General features: G+C 38.6%; 1 protein-coding gene across 1 annotated transcript in view; it reads left to right on the top strand.

Annotated features, from left to right (window-relative positions):
- LOC122555318 (zinc finger protein 654-like) overlaps nucleotides 1–23,460 on the top strand; it is a 56,553-nt gene that overhangs the window by 14,333 nt on the left and 18,760 nt on the right. The window contains exons 2-5 of the mRNA XM_043701188.2: nucleotides 4,496–4,641; nucleotides 12,769–12,850; nucleotides 13,028–13,163; nucleotides 20,612–20,814. Of these exons, the coding sequence (XP_043557123.2) occupies nucleotides 4,496–4,641; nucleotides 12,769–12,850; nucleotides 13,028–13,163; nucleotides 20,612–20,814 (567 nt within the window). The remainder of the gene's footprint in view (nucleotides 1–4,495; nucleotides 4,642–12,768; nucleotides 12,851–13,027; nucleotides 13,164–20,611; nucleotides 20,815–23,460) is intronic.

Here is a 23,460-nt window from a genome sequence, read left to right as displayed (position 1 = left end):
TTTCGAAAGCTGATTGGGGGCAGATGTTCGCAGGAAAAGGGACAGCTGGAAAATGGGAAACCTTCAGAAATGAGATAACGAGAATCCAGAGGAAGTATATTCCTGTTGGGGTGAAAGGGAAGGCTGGTAAGTATAAGGAATGCTGGATGACTTAAGAAATTGAGGAAGTGAGGACTGCAGATGTTGGAGTACCAGAGTCAAAAAATGTGGTGCTGGAAAAACACAGCAGGCCAGGCAGCATCCGAGGAGCAGGAGAATCGACGTTTCGGGCATAAACCCTTCTTCAGGAATGAGGCTGGTGTGCCAAGCGGGCTGAGATAAAAGGTAGGGGGGAGGGGCGCTGGGAATACGATAGGTGGACCGAGGTGAGGGTGATAGGCCGGAGAGGGGGTGCCTCCGGCCTATTACCCTCACCTCGTTCCACCTATCGTATTCCCAACGCCCCTCCCCCCACTTTTATCTCAGCCCGCTTGGCACACCAGCCTCATTCCTGAAGAAGGGCTTATGTCCGAAATGTCGATTCTCCTGCTTCTCGGATGCTGCCTGGTCTGCTGTGTTTTTCCAGAAACACATTTTTCAACTTAAGAAATTGAGGGTTTGGTTAAGAAAAAGAAAGAAGCATACGTCAGGTATACACAGGATAGATCGAGTGAATCCATTGAAGACTATAAAGGAAGTAGGAGTATACTTAAGAGGGAAGTCAGAAGGGCAAAAAGGAGACATGAGATAGCTTTGGCAAATAGAATTAAGGCGAATTCAAAAGGTTTTTTACAAATATGTTAAGGACAAAAGGGTAATGAGGGAGAAAATGGGGCCTCTCAAAGATCAGCAAGGCTCCTTTGTGTGGTGCTGCAGAAAATGGGGAGATACTAAACGAGAATTTTGCATCAGTATTTACTGTGGAAAAGGATAGGGAAGATATAGACTGTAGGGAAATAGATGGTGACACCTTGCAAAATGCCCAAATTATAGAGGAGGTAGTGCTGGAAGTCTTGAAACGCATAAAGGTGGATACGTCCCCAGGACCTAATCAGGTGTACCCAAGAACTCTGTGGGATGGTAGAGAAGTGATTGCTGGGCCTCTTGCTAAGCTATTTGTATCATCGATAGTCACAGGTGAGGTGCCTGAAGACTGGAGGTTGGCTAACGTGGTGCCACTGTTTAAGAAGGGCAGTAAAGACAAGTCAGGGAACTATAGACCGGTGAGCATGACGTCAGTGGTGGGCAAGTTGTTGGAGGGAATCCTGAGAGACAGGATGTACATGTATTTGGAAAAGCAAAGACTGATTCGGGATGGTCAGCATGGCTTTGTGCATGGGAAATCATGTCTCACAAACTTGATTGAGTTTTTTGAAGAAATAAAAAGAGGAATGATGAGGGCAGAGCAGTAGATGTGATCTATATGGATTTCAGTAAGGCGTTCGACAAGGTTCCCCATGGGAGATTGATGAGCAAGGTTAGATCTCAGATTACAGGGAGAACTAGCCATTTGGATACAGAACTGGCTCAAAGGTAGAACACAGAAGGTGGTGGTGGAGGGTAGTTTTTCAGACTGGAGGCCTGTGACCAGTGGAGTGACACAAGGATCGGTGCTGCATTCTCTACTTTTTGTCATTTACATAAATGATTTGGTTGCGAGCATTAGAGGTACAGTTAGTAAATTGCAGATGATACCAAAATTGGAGGCGTAGTGGACAGCGAAGAGGGTTACCTCAGATTATAACAGGATCTTGACCAGATGGGCCAATGGGCAGAGAAGTGGCAGATGGAGTTCAGTTCAGATAAATGCGAGGTGCTGCATTTTGGGAAAGCAAATATTAGCAGGACTTATACACTTAATGGTAAGGTCCTAGAAAGTGTTTCTGAACAAAGAGACCTTGGAGTGCAGGTTCATAGCTCCTTGAAAGTGGAGTCGCAGGTAGACAGAATAGTGAAGAAGGCATTTGGTATGCTTTCGTTTATTGGTCAGAGTATTGAGTACACGAGCTTGGAGGTCCTGTTGTGGCTGTACAGGACATTATCGGAAAGATGTTGTGAAACTTGAAAGGGTTCAGAAAAGATTTACTAGGATGTTGCCAGGGTTGGAGGATTTGAGCTATAGGGAGAGGCTGAACAGGCTGAGGCTGTTTTCCCTGGAGCTTTGGAGGCTGAGGGGTGACCTTATAGAGGTTTACAAAATTGAGGGGCATGGATAGGGTAAATAGGCAAAGTCTTTTTCCTGGGGTTGGGGAGTCCAGAAGTAGAGGGCATAGGATTAGGGTGAGAGAGGAAAGATATAAAAGAGACCTAAGGGGCAACCTTTTTCATGCAGAGGGTGGTACGTGTATGGAATGAGCTGCCAAAGGAAGTGGTGGAGGCTGGTACAATTGCAACATTTAAGAGGTATTTTGATGGGTATATGAATAGGAAGGGTTTGGAGAGGTATCGGCCGGGTGCTGGCAGGTGGGACTAGATTGGGTTAGGATATCTAGTCGGCATGGACGGGTTGGACCAAAGGGTCTGTTTCCATGCTGTACATCTCTAAGACTCTGACTGTAATAAAGAACCATCAAACCATGGATGGTAAATAAATTTCACGATGCAACTGCGATAATCAGTTTAATATTCTTAATATACTTTTATTTAGTGTATGCATAATTTCTAATTTATTTAGATCGTATATAGGCCTGGAACTTTTACTAATATGTACGAACTTAAGATAACTGGACTAACACCTCTTAATTCTGCCAGCAGATCAGACAGACATGCTAATCCGAGTAGCAGCCAGCACTTAGCAAATATTTAAACACTCTCCTGCTTCCATGGGACAGATGTTACACAAACTTTTGTGTGCAATAGGTAAAACTATGTAAAACCATAGTGATAGAATTTTAATATATATAAAAGAACTGTGTATAGAGGCTACTGTAAGAACTGTACTTCGAGATTTCATTGCTGCCTTGAACTGCACTGCAGTTGCTGAATAGAGAAGCTATTTACTGATTTCACTCGTTGTTCGAACACGATCCTGCACAAGGTACATTATTATCAGTACGTTTTCGACAGTTTGGGGGACCTGTTCTCATTTAAATAACCAAAGTCTTGCTTACATGCTGCTGATTTGGGGGAAAGAAAATCAACTGGTTATCTGTTTCTGCCCTCCTAAGCTTTTGTTTTAGATTGATATACTTCTGCTCAATTGACAGTTGACAAATCAAAATCATTAGTAGTCAGACTCATAAAAACAGAATATGATTTACTTAAATAATATATTTTAAGGATTCTAAGTGGTCTCACCCTAATAATTCACATTTTTGCTGCAATTCACACGAGTGGACAACATATTAAATAGCAAAGTGTCATCTTGTTGTAAGTGCTGGTTTCTCAAAACCATTCGGGTTAATGGCACTTGTTGGCACGGTCACTAGTTAAGTAACGTTTTACTGACTTTGTAAAAATCTGCCAACAAAGAATAGAATAGCAACTTATTGTCACTTTATGAAAATACAGTGAGATGTGTATAAGTTGCCACAATTCGGTATCGTCTTAATTACAGAAATTGTAAAAGGAAATAATTGAGACAAAGTTAGGACAAAGTTCATTCTATGCTCCATCCATGACAGTCTGGGTTTCTGGATTGGCTACAAGACCATGCTGTTGAAGCCACTTCTAAGGCCATCAAAGCAAGGATGTTTGGACTGGACCCATCACGCTGCTCAAGCCGACACCAAAGCCACTGCATCAGGGATGGATCAGATCCATCAAGTTGCTGACACTGAAGCTGTCACCGCTTCAGTCGCTGCCTGAAACCACCATGTTTCCATAGCTACAAGGAATGATCCAGAACCACTGCACCACCACTAAAGTCACCGCTGAAACTGCTGCCAGGAGGAACAGACCAGACCCATCAGAGATGAGGCCTTTGGTAAAGCCATGGTCACTATGCCCACGAGGAATGGACGTCTGGATTCACCACGCTGCTGCCTTCCACCACTAGAGCTGCAGTAAAGAAAGAACGGTGAACTTTGATACAAAACTGAAATTAAGAAAAACAAAAAGAATACAGCCGGCCAGATGAGCAGGAGCTTCCGGCACAGCATTTCAATGTTTCCTATCCTGCAGCTGTTCCTTCATTGATATAGTGATCTCTATGCTCTGTTTCTCCTATCCTGATGGCAGTTTAATTCTGATACCAGTCAAGGGAATTGTTGGGATGCAGCACCAAGTTCTTCATGATATTCTTATGAAATTACCCTTAAATTGTTTTTCCCTCCTAGAGTTTAATCTGCACTCGAGTGTAATTTGCCAAAGCTTTGTTTCCTCCTGATAAGTAGAACTGAATGGTATCATATGAATGGTTAACTTCAGATTTTATATATCAGACAATAATTAAAGTGTAAATTTTGATGCAAAAACATCAGGGAACTTATATTTAGTGAAATCATAGAAGTGTTGAAACTAATAGTTGAGGATCTTGCAACAATATTTAACCTTCAGCCTTCTCTTCCTTGAACAGGTAACTGAATGGCATGCTGGAAGATGGCAGGTACCTTTGCCACTAGTTCATGTGCTTAAAAGTGCTATTTGCTGTTTTACCAAAGCTAGACCCTTCCTTGCTCCAGAATGTGAACACATCCAATACGTCTTGAGCCGTCTGGCATTGTAAGTAATTTAAAAAAAAAATCTATTTATTACCTTGTTCTTTTAAAGATAGAAGGACCATTAATTGTTTCACACTTGTATATAAAACCAGTATTTAGCAAGGCAAATACAATATTCGTCTTTGTTACAAGGGTGATGGAGTATAAAATAAGAAAGTCTTGTAACCAACTTTACATTGGTGAAGTTGCACCTAGAATACTGTTTTGTTTTATCCTTAATCAAAAAGAATATACTTGCTTTGGAAGCACTTCATGGGAGGTTCACTGAACAGCTTCCTGGGATGAAGCAGATTGCCTTATGAGGAAAGGTACAGCAAAATGGTCCTTACTCTATGCTTTCAGACATATATTTTCAACTGCCTTCTAATGCACATGTGTATTATTCCGTGTACTTTGTAGTTCTTAGCATTAGGTCAGGCATGGGTAAGTAAAATAAACCATTCGTGATTTCATGTTTGAGGCCATCCTGTCCCTCTGTATTGTGGCATTCTGGAGTCTCTCCATTTGAATAAGATTTTTCTTTTCCCTCCTTGCCAATATGATAATTTCACAATGGTTTTCTTGTATTCTCAGCTGTCAGATTTCTGGCCACTATCTGTATCCTTTCCACCTCCACCCCCCCTTGCCCTCACGATTCCAAGATCATTTTTGTTGTGTGGGTACTTTTTTATGGCACACTATCAAATGCCTTTTGAGAATCTAAAAGTGCTGCATTCTTGGTTTCCCTTTTTGCTTTCTGTTCACTATGTTCTCAGAGCATTGGAATCGCCTCATCAAACCATTCACGTGAACCATGCCACCTCTGATTATATTGCACTTTTTAAAATGTTTTGCTGCTAGTTCCTTAATAATGGATTCCAGCATTTTTCTGATGACAGATGTTAGGCTAACCAGACTGTTGTTTCCTGCTATCTATGTCCTTTCTCTCGAGAAAAGGAGTTTACATTTGTAGTTTACCTTTGGCTGTAATCATCCCAAATAGATTCTTCAATGTGTCTACTATCTCTGTAGCAACCTTTTTTTAAGAATTAGTATGCAATCCGTCAGGTTCAGGATTGTCAATTTTACATCCTAAGTTTTCTTCCAACAAGAATTAACACTTTAAAGTTCCTCCTCTCTTTTCTCCCCTTGATTGTCTATTATTATTATTATTATTATTATTATTTCTCTTCTAGTGATGGTTGGTAAAATTATTTCTTTAGTCTCTGCATTGTCCTTGGCTCCGTTATTAATTTCCCAACCTAAGGGGCCAACTTAGCTACTATTATATACTTGTACAAGCTGTTACTGTCTTTTTTGACATTTCTTGTTAGTTTTCTCCTTTAGTTATCCAAACCTGGTTTATAGTATTTCTCCAATTTTCTGGTGCATTGCTAATCTTCACATTATATACTTTACCAATTTGATGTCATTCATAATTGTCTCAATTTATCATGGATGGTTCACGCTTCCCAGAGTTTTTATTTCTCAGTAAAATGGATCTTTATTTAGAGCTATGAAATATCGTCATAAATGTCTGCCATAGCTAATCTATCATCATTTCCTTTAACTTATTTTCTCGTCCATTTCAGATGGTTCAGGACTCAAAATCTTACAATGGCATAAAAATGGAGAACTGTCACTACCAACTCCTGAGGGTTACCTTCCAAACCCATGACCACGTCCATCTATAAGGGCAAACGCAGCATATGTATGAGAATACCACCACCTGTGTCAAATGAACAGCTCCAATGCCATAACAATTGTGATAATGTTGCAGTAAGAATCAAGCATTCAGTTGACCATTTGAATGCTTATTGTCCCAACTTTCCCACTATTTTGTAATTCATAAGTAAGGATGCAAGAATCCTATTTCAGTGTTCTGCAGTATCTTGCCATTTAAACAGCAACAGCCTTGCAGTTCGCCGTATTGTACTCCATCTGCAAAATTCTTGCCCAAGTTATTGTAGGTTGTAATAATTTGAGCCTTGGCACTGTTTGTTGTGGTACTCTCAGTGGACTTTAACCAGCCATCTACAAACTGGCCCTTTGTAATAACTCTGTTTCCTATTAGTCAATCCTTTATAAATGCTAAGCTATCACCTCCAACACCACAAGCTCTTCCTTGTACGGTAACCTTTTGTTTGGCAGTTAAAGACCATAAGACATAGGAGTGGAAGTAAGGCTATTCGGCAAATTGAGTCCACTCTGCCATTAAATCATGGCTGATGGGCATTTCAACTCCACTTACTTGCACTCTCCCCATAGCCCTTAATTCCTTGCGAGATTAAGAATTTATCAATCTCTGCCTTGAAGACATTTAACGTCCCAGCTTCTGCTGTGGTCCGTGGCAATGAATTCCACACGCCCAGCGTTCTCTGGCTGAATAAATATCTCCTCATTTTAAATTGACCCCCTCTAATTCTAAGGCTGTGTCCACAGGTCCTAGTCTTCCCGCTTAACAGAAGCAAATTCCCAGCGTCCACCCTTTCTAAGCCATGCATAATCTTGTAAGTTTCTATTAGATCTCCCCTCAACCTTCTAAACTCTAATGAATACAATCCCAGGATTCTCAGCCGTTTATCGTATGTTAGGCCTACCATTCGAAGGATCATCTGTGTGAATCTCTGCGGGACATACTTCAGTGCCAGTATGTCCTTCCTGAGGTGTGGGGCCCAAAATTGGACATAGTATTCTAAATGGGGCTTAACTAGATCTTCATAAAGTCTCAGTAGCACATCGCTGCGTTTATATTCCAACCCTCTTGAGATAAATGACAACATTATATTTGCTTTCTTAACCATGGGCTCAACCTGCAACTCAATCTTTAGAGAATCCTGGACTAGCAGTCCCACATCCCTTTGTACTTTGGCTTTAGGAATTTTCTCACCATTTAGAAAATAGTCCATGCCAGTATTCTTTTTTCCAAAGTGCAAGATCTTGCATTTGCTCACATTGAATTTCATCAGCCATTTCCGGGACCACTCTACTAAACTGTCTAAATCTTTCTGCAGCCTCCCCACCACCTCAGAACTACCTGCCTGACCACCTAACTTTGTATCATCAGCGAACTTCACCAGAAAGCCCTCAATCACTTCACCCAGATCATTAATATATAAAGTGAACAGCTGCGGCCCCAACACTGAATCCGTGGGCCCCCGCTTGTCTTTAGTTGCTATTCCGATAAAGAAGCTTTTATCCCAACTGTCTGCCTTCTGTCAGACAGCCAATCCTCAATTCATGCTAGTACCTCACCTCAAACACCATGGGCCCTCATCTCACTCAACAGCCTCCCATGAGGCACCTTATCAAAGGCCTTTTGGAAGTCTAGATAAATAATATCCACTGGATTTCCCTGGTCTAACCTACCGGTTACCTCTTCAAAGAATTCTAATAGGTTTTTCAGGCACAACCTCCCCATGCTGACTTGTTTTAATCCGACCCTGCACTTCCGAGACTTTAGAAATCTCATCCTTAACGATGGATTCTAGAATTTTACCTACAACCGTGGTTATGCTAATCGGCCTATAATTTTCCATCTTTTGTCTTGATCCTTTCTTGAAGAAAGGGGTTACAATAGCAATTTTCCAATCATCTGGGACTTCCCCTCATTCCAGTGATTTTTGAAAGATCACAACCAATGCCTCCGCTATTTCCTTGGCCAACTCCCTGAGAACTCTAGGATGTAGTTCGGCCACAGTTGGAATACTTGTACAGTCCTGGGTGCCACACTACCAAACGGATGTGGACACTTTGGAGAGGGCGCAGAGAAGGTTTACGAGGCTGTTGCCTGGTATGGAAGGTGCTAGCTATGAAGAGAGGTTGAGTAGGTTAGGTTTATTTTCACTAGAAAAAAGAAGATTGAGGGGGACCTGATTGAGGTTTACAAAATCATGAAGGGTATCGACAGGGTGGATAGAGACAAGCTTTTTCCCAGGGTAAACGATTGAATAACAGAGGTCATGCTTTCAAGATGAGAGGTAGAAAGTTTAAGGGGGATATACACAGCAAGTACTTCACACAGAGGGTGGTGGCGTTTGGAACGCGTTGCCATCAGAGGTGATAGAGGCAGGCATGGTAGATTCATTTAAGATGCGTCTGGACAGATGCATGAGTAGGTGGGGAGCAGAGGGATACAAATGCTTAGGAATTGACTGACAGGTTTAGACATTTGGATTGGCTCAGGCTTGGAGGGCTGAAGGGACTGTTCCTGGGTTGTAAATTTTCTTTTTTCTTTGTTTTTTAGCCCATCGGGGCCAGGAGATTTATCAATTTTTAGACCTTTTAGCTTTTCCAGCACTTTCTCTTTTATACTGGCTGCCACACTTAACTCTGCCCCCTGACTCTCCTTAATTGTTGGGATATAACTCTTGTCTTCCACTGTGAAGACTGACACAAAGTACTTATTAAGTTCTTCAGTATTTCCTTATCTCCCATCACTAGCATTCCTGCATCAATTTGGAGCGGCTCAATTTCTACTTTTGCCTCTTGTTTGTTTCTGTACTGAAAGAAACTTTTACTATCATTTCTAATATTACTGGCTTGCTTACCTTCATATTTGATCCTCTCCTTATTTCTCTCTTTGTTATCCTCTGTTTTTGTAGTCTTCCCAATCTTCTGAATTCCCAGTGCTCTTGGCCACTTTATAGACTTTCTCTTCTTTGATACATTTCCTGATTCATTTGTTAGCCATGGCTTTCTAATCGGGATGAATCTCTGTACTGTGTCCTCAATTACACCCAGAAACTCCTGCCATTGTTGCTCTGCTGCCTTCCCCATTAGGTTCTGCTTCTAGTCGACTTTCGTCAGTTCCTCTCTCATGCTACTGTAATTACCTTTATTTAACTGTAACACCGTTACATCCAATTTTGCCTTCTCTCTTTGAAACTGCAGACTGGCTCATTACAGAGAACTAAATCCAGAATTTTATTGAATACCCTTTGGAAATCTTAATAAACAAACGTACTGGTATCTCATTATCCATCCTACTTATTACGTCCTCAAAGGAATTTTAAGTTTTTGAAATACAACTTACCTTTCTCAAAATTATTTTGTCTGATTTTCTAGCAATCCAGCTACTGCCTCCTCATTTCTCGATGTTTTTATTTCCCCAGTGAGAGATTAGACTAACTACCATATAGTTTCTTGCTTTGTTTGTCGTCTCCTTGAATTTAGATATCACATTTGCACATTTCCAGCTTAAAACAATTTTCCTAAATGTAGTGAGTATTGGAAGATGGCAGCTAATTTATCCACTGTTGAGCACCCTATTAAGATTCCTAGGTTACAGGATCGTTACAGGTCCAGGGCACTTGCTAGCTTTTTGTTCCATTAATTTTCCTAATACTCTTTCTCCATCATTTATTTGACATTCCTTCACCCCTTTTGTTTCTTCTATTTTTGATGTATTTTCTACTTTAAAAGATAAATACACAATGCTTACCCCAAAAGTCTGTTACTTAGACTGATTTCTGTGTAGCCAATATTCATCTTAACTGCTCCTTTTTTCTTGTATATTTTATAAGTTTTGAGACAGGTTTTCTCTCCTGTTCACACTGATTTAATTTCTCCCTTTTGTTTTCTTAGTCATCCTTTGGTTTCTGAAGTTTTATCAATCTCTGGCTGTACTGTACCTTTCTACTAACAGCGTTAAGTTTTGCAATTAACCTCAAATGGTACATTGTTCCCATAAGATCTTTCTTTTCCAATAGAATCCAGAGGACCCTAGATTACCTGACATTTGATTAACCCGAATTTCAGATGATCCGAACGAGATTGCAAGGACTCGATGCATGGCTAGCTATGTTATCCGACAATCGATTGAACAGAATAGTCCCTGCCAGTGTCCTTAGGATAATTGAGGTTTCTTTCTATATCTTTGCTGAAAGTTTTAAAATATTTCCATAAATGTCTGCCACTGCTTTTCTACCATCTTACCTTTAAACGTGCTTTCCCAGTTCACATTAGCCAGCTTTTTCTTCAAGATCTTGCATTACTTATTTTTAGGTTTAAATCTCTTAGCTCCGTCAACATTCTTGCCCTTAAACGGAATGTGAATTTCAGACACGTCACAGTCATGCTTGCCTCGATCAGGCAACAATGGAGCACCAATCTCATCCTTTATTAGGAGATAATGTGGAGGTACTGGGGTGGACAAAGTTAAAAATCAAACGACATCAGGTTATAGTCCAACAGGTTTATTTGGAAGGACAAGCTTTCGGAGCACTGCTCCTTTATCAGGTAGCTAGTGGAGTAGCATCGTAGGACACAGAATTTATAGCAAAAGATCATGGTGTCATACACTAATGCGATATATTGAACAAACCTAGATTGCTGTTTAGTCTTTCATCATTTAGAATGGGTTGCCAGTTTTGATTCATTAATATGTAAATCCCAGAACTTCTTTCAAGTCACATTCCCTAGATAACTTAAGGTTTTATATAAAAAAAATGACATCTTAGCTCAGACAAGGCTTTAAAGTTGTGAGGTTAAAGTCTGTATGTATTCCAACCTTGAATCAGACTGGTTCTATTTCCAAAGTAGGAATTTATAAAATGTCACATGGATTATAAAATATTGACTGTCTACAAATTGTGGTTTTTTGAACAAAATAGAACGTATCTGTATATTCAGATACTGGCTGTTATCAATTTGCAATCTTATCTCTGAAATGGTTATCACAACTGTTTGTGTATTCTACTGTCAATTCATCCATCTTCACAGAATTGCAATTATTAGGCAGAAGGAATGCCATTTGACCCACCTTATTATAATTGCTGTGTCAACTCTGGAGTAGCAATCTGTATGAAATCCTACCCTGTTTCGATAAACATAGATTTTCCATTAAATTCAGATTTTTTGTATTGATATTATCAACCATTAGTAGGGAAATCTTTTCTGAGCAGTCATATTGAAGTTAATGCTAATTCATTTTCTTTCTCCACATGGTGTCAGATTTACTGAGCGTCTGCAGCACTTTATATTTCAGATCTCCAGTATCCATAGTACTTTTATTAGTAGCCAAAATCGTTTTGTCAAACCTGTGGAGGTCTCAACATTCAGAAATGGGTGCGGGCCCAATCAAACCTTTGCTCATTATGCAGTATATATTTTATTACTTAGTTGGTAACTTGGCTCAACTGGAAGTATACTTAATTTTGGGTAAACGGTTGAGAGCTCCAGACCCCCTCTAGGATGAATCACAATTCAGGCTAATATCCTGGTATGATAAAGTGAGGTCCTGTCTGCTATTTTTATTTAATGTTAAATGTCACTGCATTAACCAATGATGAATTGGCACTGCTAAGAAAGCTGACCTAACATTATTTCTTAAACCAAAAACAGCTTCACTGATCATTCATTAAATTACTCTTTGTGGAAACCTGCTTTGCAGGAAAGAGCTGCTGCAGTTACCCAAAATAAGACATTTCAAACCATTGGAGATGTGATTTGATACTCTTTATTTTCAGTTTTTATGAGATGCAAGTGTCTCTGCCAATGCCAACATTCCCAAGTATTTGGGATGTCTCTTGAATTTTATGGAAATCAGATCAATTTTCACTTATCTGTTTTCTCTTTTGAACTTTTAGGAGAATATTTGAACCAAAAGATGAGATATTTTCGGTACCTTGTCACGCATGATTCATTTGGGGCCTATGAAATATCTTCTATTTATCATCATTCTATAAACTGTGAAGAGTGTAGTGTCCTGATAAAAAGATGGGATATGTTCATGAAAACTTTCCTTTGTCAAGCTAATAAATTTCAATTGATGGGAATGTAAATGTTGGATCAGTATGTAACTCCCAATATGAACTAATGAGCTTGGCAGTATTGCCATAGAAAATTGTCATTATGTACTGCTGGAAATTTACAAAAGATATATGTAATTTGGCAGCTGACGAAAGGTCATTAAAATGAAGCATTTAACTCTGTTTCCTTCTTCACAGCTACTGCCTGACCACCTGAGTATTTCCAGCATTATCTTTTATCAAACGTTTACTGATATTGTGTTGCTTAGCTTCTGGCTGGTAATTTTTCTACTTAAGTTTTTTGAAAGCATTTGTTGCAACACCATGAACTGAAATAGTTATATTGTTTCCAAAGATCTAGAATATTTGTACTTTCAACTTTCCTGCTTTGTTAATAGGAGCTGCTTTGAAGTATTGCTGTATTGCATTGAGGATGATTCATCTAAAGGGTTCTGGGACGAATTTTTAAAAACCATTCAGGTAATATTTTCTGTTTTTACATGTCAGGAGTTAATTACAGAAATTAGTTTCAACATAGCAAGTTATGTCACAAGATGCTTGCTTTGTCTCTTGTTATTATCACATCTTTTAATTTAAAACAATGTATTTATGACCCTGTCTACTAATTTCTATTTACATTCTACATTTTCTCTACAGGAATGTCACATTGTTTTACAAAATGACTTAAACGCAGAATTTGATATACTAATCAGGTTGAGTAGAAATGGAGGCCCGTGGCAAAATCCAGTACTGATGTCCATCCTTAACCAAGAGTTAGTAACTCAGGAATTAGGTATGTGTTCAGTAGATTAATAACATTTTATTTCCCTAAAATCTCATTTGAAATGTTTAAACTAGCGCTCTTGGCATTGCTAAAACTTAATTTTTAGGCTTGATCTTCTCCAAGGATGGAATTTGGAAGAATGTTGAGCTACAATTGTATTATTTCATATAGCATTTTCCCCGTCTGCTGTTCCTGTAATTTAAAGACTTGGATGCACTCACTAATGCACACTGATAATGCTTTAACAGCCATTCCTTTCATGTCCTGCTCTGCTAGTTTTGGGTTTGAGCTTTGAACTTAGAGTGAAGAATTTCTGGAAGCTTAGGTAAAGGTGAAGTTGCCATATTCCTACCAGACTTTTGAGAGAGACAACTGGTTTTGCTTTAAGCTGAGGGTCACTATGCCTTAAGACAAAGGGAGAGGTTGAAATGGAGAGTCTTTCATGGTAATCTCAGCTGGTGCAGGAATTGAACCTGTGCTGTTGGCATTGCAAACTAGCCATTCAGTGAACTGAGCTAACTGTGATCCCCTTTTGAAACTCAGTCCAGAGTAAGGACTTGACTGCATGCATCATTATTTAAAGGTAAAAGTTCCAAGAAAAAATAAAGGGAGCAAGTTGTACCTGATACGTACCAGCAAAGTATGACACCATACGAATGCTGCTCTGCCAGTTGGTTAATCTGAGCTAGAAAAGTTTCTTATTGCTGAACCCAGCAATCCAGTTGGGTTGATTTAATAAAAGTAAAGTACTGCAAATACTGGAAATCAGCAAATAAAATGAAAGTGTTTGAAATAGAGGTCTAGCATTGTTTTTAGAGAGAGAAATCCAATGTTTCCTGACCTTCTAAATATTTCTAGTACTACTTTTGAAAGCTTGAAATATTTCCTGATGACTCAATCATTTGGATATGGAAATATTTTTTCTATAGTAATCTAGTACCAGAGAGCCATTTTAAAAATAAGGGACCAGCCATTTAAGATAGGATTTTTTTTTCCTTCCTTGGAACTTTTTCCTCAACAGGCAGTGCAAGCAGAGCATTTGAAGGCAGAGATAGATTCTTGATAGGGGTATGAAAGATTATTTTGGATGGGCAATATGGAGCAATCAGGTCAGACATGATCTTGTTGAATGAGCACAGGAGCTGAGTGTCAGAGTTAGAAATTCAGGTGCCTCTGAAAAGTAAACCAGAATTACTCTAGGGTTGATTGACAGCTATTGATGCTTTTTTTTCTTAATGGTTCAAGTGCAATCTGCTGCAGAGATGTCATAATATTCATGAACAAGCTGATTTAAAAGCTAAGAACTGGGTTCTTGGGGCTTTTGTGGTACAGTGGAAGTGTTCCTTCCTCTGGGCCAGAAAGTTTCGGGTTCAAGTCCTACCTGTCTCAATGGTGTGTAATAACCTATCCAAACAGATTGATTAAAAATATTTCTTCAAAAACTAGGACTATTGTGGCATGGTAGTAATGTCACTACTCTGAGCCAGAAGGTTGGATTTGAAGCAGGAAGGATTTGAACCCATACTTCTGATGTGTCATAATATCTCAACAGGTGCTTATGAAAATCTGTTGTGACAGAAACTATTTTCTTTGTTGTAAGTATCCAGAATAAGAAAGTTAGGCTTAAAATTACCTGCTCGAGTGGAATTGCTCATCGGCCTCCGATTGCAGAATTTTTCTAAGGAGCCTGTGCCCATAATGTGCTTTTTGTGTCTTTTCTACGGTATGGAGGAGTTTCCCGTATAGGCTTCTGCTACACGCCATCCACTTAGCTTCCTTTATCTACAGCCTGGGCAACATCTATTCTACCAGTGGTTGGGGGTTCCATATTGGAGGAATGTCTACATGGGAGTCATCCAGTTTTCTATAAGGGACATTGTATGGATAATGTTGATCGCTGCAGCCATGTAGAATTATAAGTTAAAGTAGTTCATGGTTTCCCAGCTCAAATATTTATTCTGCATGTTATGCAGACTGTGGACAATGTATATTGGTTGAAGAGAGGTACATCGCTGTTTAGTTTTTTTTAAAAACCTTTGTTCATTGGGTACCTGGTGCAGAGTGGTGGATAAATCAGAGGTGAAAAATGTGTTGCTGGAAAAGCGCAGCAGATCAGACAGCATCCAAGGAGCAGGCGAATTGATGTTTCGGGCGTAAGCTCTTCAGGTCCTTCCTGAAGAAGGGCTTATGCCTGAAACGTCGATTCTCCTGCTCCTTGGATGCTGCCTGACCTGCTGCGCTTTTCCAGCAACACATTTTTCAGCTCTGATCTCCAGCATCTGCAGTCCTCACTTTCTCCTGGATAAATCAGAGGATCTTCTTGTGCATTTGCTCCTGGGCCTGGCCAAATTAGCAGGTCCAAGCAGCTGATCGGAGTGGGGACCATAATTTCCAACTGCCCTATTTCTTTGTCATGGATGTAATCGTACCTGGGTTTCTTTAGAGAGGATTCAGGCTTCTGAATATAAGGTGAAAACTACTGTTGTCGCTAAACTACAGATTTATGCAATCATCTTTGTAAATTTCAGTCATATTTGCTACCTAATTAAACATATGGATATCAGTTTGTAAACAATATTTTTGCTCCTAATTTTAATGTCTGTATGTTTTTTTATTTTTGCTGAATTTAGTGTGACATCATGTGATTTTAAAAAAAAAATACTGATCAAAATGGTTTTGCTGTTCAAACAAGCTAACATGCTAACTGATCACGACACTTGGGTGACATTTCTCAATATGAGAACTAATCTTGTTTCATCTTGCAAAACCAGTAGACTAAATTTAAATTGTTTTGAAAAATATTGCAATTATTGTCAAATGTTCACATTTCTTAAATAATTATTTCATCCATATTATAAGGCCACAGGTAGGCTATTGAGCCTATCGAGTCTGCCATTCAATGAGATCACAATTCTCAACATACTTTCCTGTCTTTTCCTCATAACTGTTGATTTCCTCACTGATTGAAAATCTTTATCTCAGCCTTGAAAATACTTTGTGACCCATTCTCCACAGTGTTTGTAGTAAAGAAATTTTAAGATTCACAACCCTCAGAAGAAATTCCTCCTCATGCCTGATTTAAATGTGCGACCCCTTAATCTGAGTTTATGCCCACTGATTCTGGATCCTTCCATAAGGGAGAACAACCTCTCTGCATCAACTTTGTCAAATCCTCGAAGGATCTTGTATCTTTCAATAGGGTCACCTCTGATTCTTCAATAGTCCAATGAGTACTGGCCCAGTGGATAATCCCTCCATCCCTGGTATCAGTTTAGCGAACCTTCTCTGCACTGCCTCTCAGTACATCTTTCCTTAGATAAGGTATTCAGTATTCCAGCTGTGGTCTGACTAATATCTTGTATAATTTTAGCAAACCCTCCCGAATTTCATAATTCACTCCTTTTGCCAACATTCCATTTGTCTTCCCTATTACCCACTGAACTTTGATGCTAGCTTTCTATGCTTATCCAGTCCCTCTGTTCTATAGCTTTCTGCAGTCTTTGTACAGTTAAATAATGGTCAGCTCCTCTATTCTTCCTGCCAAAGTGCATATGCTTTCATTCCCTACACACTGCATCTGCTAAGTTTTTGCCCATTCATTTAACCCCTGTCTATATCCCACTGCAGATGCTGAGCCATCCTTACCTCTTGCCTTCCCGCCTATGGTCATAGTTCACAAACTATGTTCACTTTCCTTATCTAAGTTATTAATATACATTGTCAATAATTGTGGTGTTAACACTGATCCCTGTGCCACTCCACCAGTTACAAATTGTCATCCTGAAAATATCCCTCTTATCCCAACTCTGGTGGCTGTTAGTTAGCCAATCCTCGACCCATGTTAATGCACCATCTCCAACACCATGGGCTGTTATCAAGTTACCTGATGAGTGTTAATTTATCAAATGCTGTCTGAAAATCCAAATGTACTACATTTAATGCTTGCTCTTCTATCCTGTTTGTTACCTTTAGAATTTTGCTAAATTTGTCAGGCATGAGTGAAGGCATACTTGCTCTGCTTGATCATATTCTACATTCTAAATGTTCTGCTATTAGAATCTTTTATTATAGACTCTAAACTCTTTCCTGATGACCTATAATTATCTATTTTTTATCTCTTTCACTTTCTAAAATAAAACTACTACATGGGCAGTTTTCAAATTGTTATTGTTCAAATTGTGCGTACTGTACCTTTAAGAGTGGCAGCTGGCACAGATCTAGAGAGGCAGAGAGTGTGCTGAACAATTAAATGTAAAATTTGGTTGAAACAAATAACTGGAGTTGCATTGCCATGTAAAAAAAACAAATTCAAATTTGGCCTATCAGTTTAAATTATGCCATAGATACCAAAATCCCATTGAATTTGAATTTTACTGTTTGGGGTGACATCAAACCAATGAAATAATACGATATTTTGGGGTATAAAATCGGACATTTTGAACAGTTCGGGCGAGAACTGCCAAGAACACCAACAAGTCCTGACTACTAGGCGAATACCTGTCTGAAAGGTACTTGTCCAAAAGAAAAGTTGAGCAGCAGAAGACCAAAGAGATGGTCCAGGAAAATACAGGGAAAAACCTACAAAGGAGAATCGATAAAGTTGGCTGGTTTTGAAATGATTTTTTTTTTAAAACTTCGGCCCAGTATTGTAGATTGGGAGGTAAAAGATAGGTTTAAGAGAAAGGAATTGCAGATAGGTATTGTCTAATGTTATCTTTTGGACTTAAAGTAAAAATTAACAGTTTTATTCTTTAAATAGTGAGATCTGGGATGGTTCTTTACCTCTCAATTTAACAGATTACGGCACGAGGTGAGCTTCTGTGTCAGTTTAAATTAGCAGAGGGGTTTATCCCATGTAACAAAATCCTCCTGGAATTTTCCAGAATCTAAGGATTCCTGGGACATGGCTACTGCGAATCCACTATTTCTAACTGCTTCCTTTTATATCCTAGGATATAATTTTGGATTTTGTTTTATTAGTTTGTGATAATCTGTTGGCTCAAGTTGAAAGATGTTGAACGAAAATGTTACTTTATCTTAAAATTAAAGCATACTGACTGTTGGTGCTTGTTGCCATCCATAAATTGTCATTGCATTGAATTGGAATCTCAAAATCAACAACCAGAGATGGTAATGGAGAGGCAATACAATCTAAATTTGCACTTATTGTTGAGTAACAATTGAATATTCAATATAGCAAAACAATCTAAAACTGATTTCTTAGTGGGAGTTTGATCTGTTCAATGTGGGTTGCTGAAATCTACAATGGAAAGGAAAATGATATGTCAAATCTGTTGCTATTTGCTCTTATTTCATTGTTTGGACAGCTTGAAACCCTGGGGAAACAAATTTCAGGCAAGTTAAAAGTTCTAGCTGTGCAAGGAAAATATGAGTTCAGAAACTTAGCAGGGGATCCATTCAAAGAAACCTTAAATCACTATTTTGGTGGGCAACTCTGTTCAGAATCTGGGGCAGATTGATTATCGTGCATTAAGATCAGGCATGGTAGTTGTAATAAGCTGATGGCCAGAGTATGATGGCCTCAAACTAAGTACATTAACTATTTAGTCTATTGTCTGGACATCCCTGCGTAATTACTCCCAATTACTCCCCACGTGAGTCATAACAATACACACTGGAAAACCCAAAATATTTCATTAAAGCAAAATTAGAATTTAAACATCAAGGTCCAAATTAATGGATGGTACAGCATGTTGTGAGATTCTTCAGATATGCAGCAAAAAAAAAAGTGGCTATTCAAGGACTGGAGTTCTCAAAAGGCTAATTATAGTTAGGTGAGCAGATTGTTTTCCATCCAGTCTTAATCATTTCAAAATGCAAGGTTGGGCAATTGAATAAAATATCATTTTTTTTAAAACAAACTGGTTGAGAATAGATTGTATTTATAAGAACACACTAAGAAATGGAGTAGTGACTGGATAAGTATTTGTGAACATGGAATAGATGGGTTGAATAGTGGTAAAATCTTAAAATTCCAACAGTTTCACCTTTATTCTGGAGTACAGTCTGGATATGTATACTCTTTCCAGCACCTACCTTTAGTCTTCATGTGTGAGATTAGATGAGGAGATTCAATAGGCCTATGAACAATATAAGTAGTTACAATAAGGCAAATTCTGCTTTCATTTGATCGCCACACACTTGCATTTGCCTGCAGAAGTTTTTGAATTGAAGCAAAAATCCTGGCTGATTATTTTCTGCCCTTCATCCTCAAAGCATGGACTAGATTGTGGCCGATATACCATAGCCTCATGTTAGCTTAACTAACATAACAGAAATGAAACCTGAGACCTTTTTTAAGGTACTTTTATATGCACTGGGCTGTCAGTGGACCATTATATTTATTCAAAGTCATGTTTTAAAAATTAATAAAATACAAAGCTCTGCCAGACATTTGTTTGCCTGTGATGTTTCATCTTGACATCAACATGCAAACTGAACTTGAAAAGCAACCAGTCCAAGGAGATTGGAATTCCCTTGATTATCTCAGCAGTTGTGGTGAAAGCAGCGAAGGGAATTACCTAATCAACAACATGGTTTTAACTGCAAGCCTGTTTAGTACCTGGGCATAGCCTGTGCAAATCACTTATTGATTCAAATGCTTATTTGCATCAATTAATCAGTTTGACATGTTTGTACTTGAGTTTAATTGCACAGCTCATTTAATTAAGCAATAGCTCTTGGTATAATAGTTTGTGTACATCCAAATTAAAGGTTTTATTGTTGCTCAAATATTCTTGTTAAAATGTTCAGCTTGTTTACTTGCACGTATGCTAGTATTTAAACACTGCCTGACATTGCAATATAAGCTAAACGCAGCGCAGTAAATTTTGGAATCTGTTTTACTTCAGTATGGTTAATGCTGAATGCATGGCATTACTGAAAGAATTATTGGAAACTTAAGTGTCAATTATTAATTGAACTGAAACAAAAATTGAAGTTACAAGCCTGCACATGCATAGTTTTACCAAACAGGCAAAGATGACTGCAGTTCAGCATTTTTGCTCTTCTGCAGGTTTGTTCTGTATAGAGTAGTAGTTAATTGTGCTTCACCTAATTTTAACAGGTGAGGATAAAGTAGATGGAGGTGGGTTTGCTAAGAAAGCGTACTGTACTTCATTGTGAGCTTGTTTTTAAAAGATACAGTAGAAAATAAATTAGATATATAATCTGAAGGAGTGTCTGTCTAAGAAAGGTTGACCATCTCAATTTACAATGAAAATAAAAAAGATAAATTTGCGAGTAGTCATCTGTATTGTTCGTGTACCAGCAGTTCTAATGTCTGTTAATTAGCCTGCTTAATAGTTTTAGACTCATTATATGATTACCTGATTTTGCTATTCACAGAAATTGATTAAGTTAAGATTCTAAAAATGTACTTCAGTTGGGCAAACTTTATTTCAGTGTCCTCCTGTCAATTTTCTGTTTTTAACCAGTAAATGAATACTTGGGATCAGAATCTCCAATGTTCTTTGAATATCGAGTGAAATACTTGATGAAATACAAGCATATTGGAGAAGCAATCACGTTGACCAAATACTGTGTAAACCATCCTCAAACTGGCACAAACAAGTATTTTCTCCATTTATTTTTAACATGGCTATGCCGCTCATCACCAGAAGAAATTCTGTTGCAGGAGGTAAGGTTGCATGATATGTTTCATTTGTTAAGAAAAATTAAAATCTTTTTGTCAGGTTTTGAAAGTACGCTAATAGACTTAGAATTATAGAATCTCTATTGTGCGGAAAGAGGCCATTTGGATCATTGAGTCTGCATCGACTCACATTGACCTAACCCCTACTCTATCCCCATAACACCTACACATCCCTGGACACTGCAGACAATTTATCACAGCCAGTCCACCCAACCTGCACATCTTATGTAGTGATGAGCAAGTAGATAAAATAACTTATTTTGAAAGTACTCCAACATACTTTATGTAGCAATGAGCAAATTGAAAAATAATTTGTTTCTTCAATGCCATCTATCAATTAAAGTTTCCTCTTCAGCACGGGCATCCACCATCTCCATGTCTGCATCCCACATAGGCATGTGAATGTTTTCTGCTTCTTTCTCAAATGATGGCCAGATAAGACTCCATCAACCACCAATCTTCTCTGTTTGAATGTGTTCTCCTGTTGAATTCTCTTTTAACCTCACTGACTTGCTTGTTGTTATGTGTACCCTATGGTCTTGACTAAGCCTACTATTTTATGGAATATATGGAACATTCATTGTTAACAGCCCTACAGTCCCCTCTGTCATCTCTTTTCTTTTTCCCCTGTTATATTAATGGTGTATTGTTGTAGTTTCTTTCTCATTCCCTGAATTGCATAATTAAAGCCATTTTGTTTACTTATGTCACCTTTCTCTAAACTCGCTGTGGCTTCTCCCTGACTCTTAACTTCTCTACTTCTTGGGTATCCCCTAGAAATAAAGACAATGAACCAGTGTTCACTTTAATCCCATGTGCTCCCACAGCTACCTTGTCTTTCACCTGGATTTCAGTTCAATTCTGTCAATTTCTGTTTCTGTTGCATCTACTTCATGCATGTCTGATCTCGCATCTTTCCCTTTCAAACAGAACCACATTAGGGTGCCCTATGTTCTCACTTTTCAGCCCATGAGCCTCTATTCAATAGCTGTTTTATGCCATTTCTGTCAATAACTTTGTGATGCTACAAAGAAATTCATGTTTCTCTTTCCTCCTGCCCTTTCATCATTGCAAAGGGACAGTTGCCTAGACAACCCAAGACTCCTCTCCTCTCTATACAAGCAGAGCAGAAAATGCAATACCTTTCATGATCTTTTCCCTTCTCACTGTCCCAAGCCCTCAAGAACTCCTTTCAGGTGAACCAATAATTTACCTGCATAACTAATGTAAATTGGGCAGCCATGCTCTGAACTGCTTCCATTCACTTCAAAATATGGTCCAAATATTCAGTTGACTGTCATTTTAATTCTCTACTTATCTTCCACTCTGATCTTTCTGACCTATCTTCAGCAGTGTTCTAATGAAATTCAAGAAATAACACTCCTCTTTCAGCTGGGCATTTCGCAACTTTACAAAGGATTACCTGATCAGCCATCATCTCATTGAATGGTGGAGCAGACTCGATGGGCTGAATGGTCTGCTTCTACTACTACATCTTATTAAGACATTGAGATTGTAGCATCAGATTCCCTTTTCTTTGCTATTGTGATTTAAATTTTATTTTTTTCGGTTTTACAATTCTCACTGCCTCCAAGCACAACATTTCTGTTTCATTTAATGCGTTACTGCTTCTGCAACCTCTTAACATGAGCCCTTTTTAATTTTAATCTCACCTCGTTTTGGCCCCATTGAAAACCTTCCGTTGTGTTGTTTCTTCCACATTTCCCTTTCAGTAGTTAATAGTTATTGCATCATCTCTAACTTTTCCCAGTGCTAATGAAAGGTAATTGACTTGAAACAATAACTCTGCCTCTGATTCCACAGATGCTGCCTGAACTGTTGAATATTTCCAGTATTCTTTTATTATTTCAGTTAGCAAATTTGCTGCCTATCTAACATACAGTAGTTTTTCACAGTTAATTTTTGTCTACAAAATTTGGGTTAGCATTCATCTATATTTTGAATGCATGAAATATTTTTGCAACCTGTCTTATTTTGTAAACTTTACGCTGCATTTACTACCTATTCAGTAAAAGTTTATTTGCCTTTGTTTAAAATTTAATCTCCATTAGTATTTTCCTGATAGGACTGGCTGATCCAAATTTGTGCCTCCTCCCAAATCTTTTGGACCTAAGAGCATCAAATTTAATGTTTTCTTTTTAAGTTACCTAATGGACATTTTAGCCCTTTTTAACACCTGTTCCCTTGTATGAATTTTTTTTTATGTTAAGCACATTTTACATGCATGGTTCCAAATGTTGTATCAGACCATAAGAAATAGGAACAGGAATAGGTTGTTTGGGCTCTCAGATCTGCTCTGCTTCACAGTAGGATCGTGGCTGGTCTGACACTGCTCACTTCGGCTTTCCTGTCCTTTCCCATAACCCTTGATTCCCTGATTGATTAAGAATCTATCTATCTCAGCCTTAAATATACACAAAGACTCTGCCACCACAGCTCTCTGTGGCAGGGTGTTCCAAAGGCACTCCATCTTCTGAGAGAAGAAATTTCTGCTCAACTCAGTCTCCATCTGATGACCAAAGCATTCTAAAATAGCATGCTATCCATCTGTGGAGATGGTAGTGACATGATTATGTTGTGGGACTAGTAATCCAGAGAATCCTAGCTCGT

This window comes from Chiloscyllium plagiosum, unplaced genomic scaffold (genome assembly GCF_037043375.1).
Source record: "Chiloscyllium plagiosum isolate Xiang-an unplaced genomic scaffold, Cpla_swu_hap1 HiC_scaffold_12, whole genome shotgun sequence".
NCBI lineage: Eukaryota > Metazoa > Chordata > Chondrichthyes > Orectolobiformes > Hemiscylliidae > Chiloscyllium > Chiloscyllium plagiosum.
Note: the sequence above shows the minus strand (reverse complement) of the source record. Positions and strands in the feature narration are given on the sequence as shown.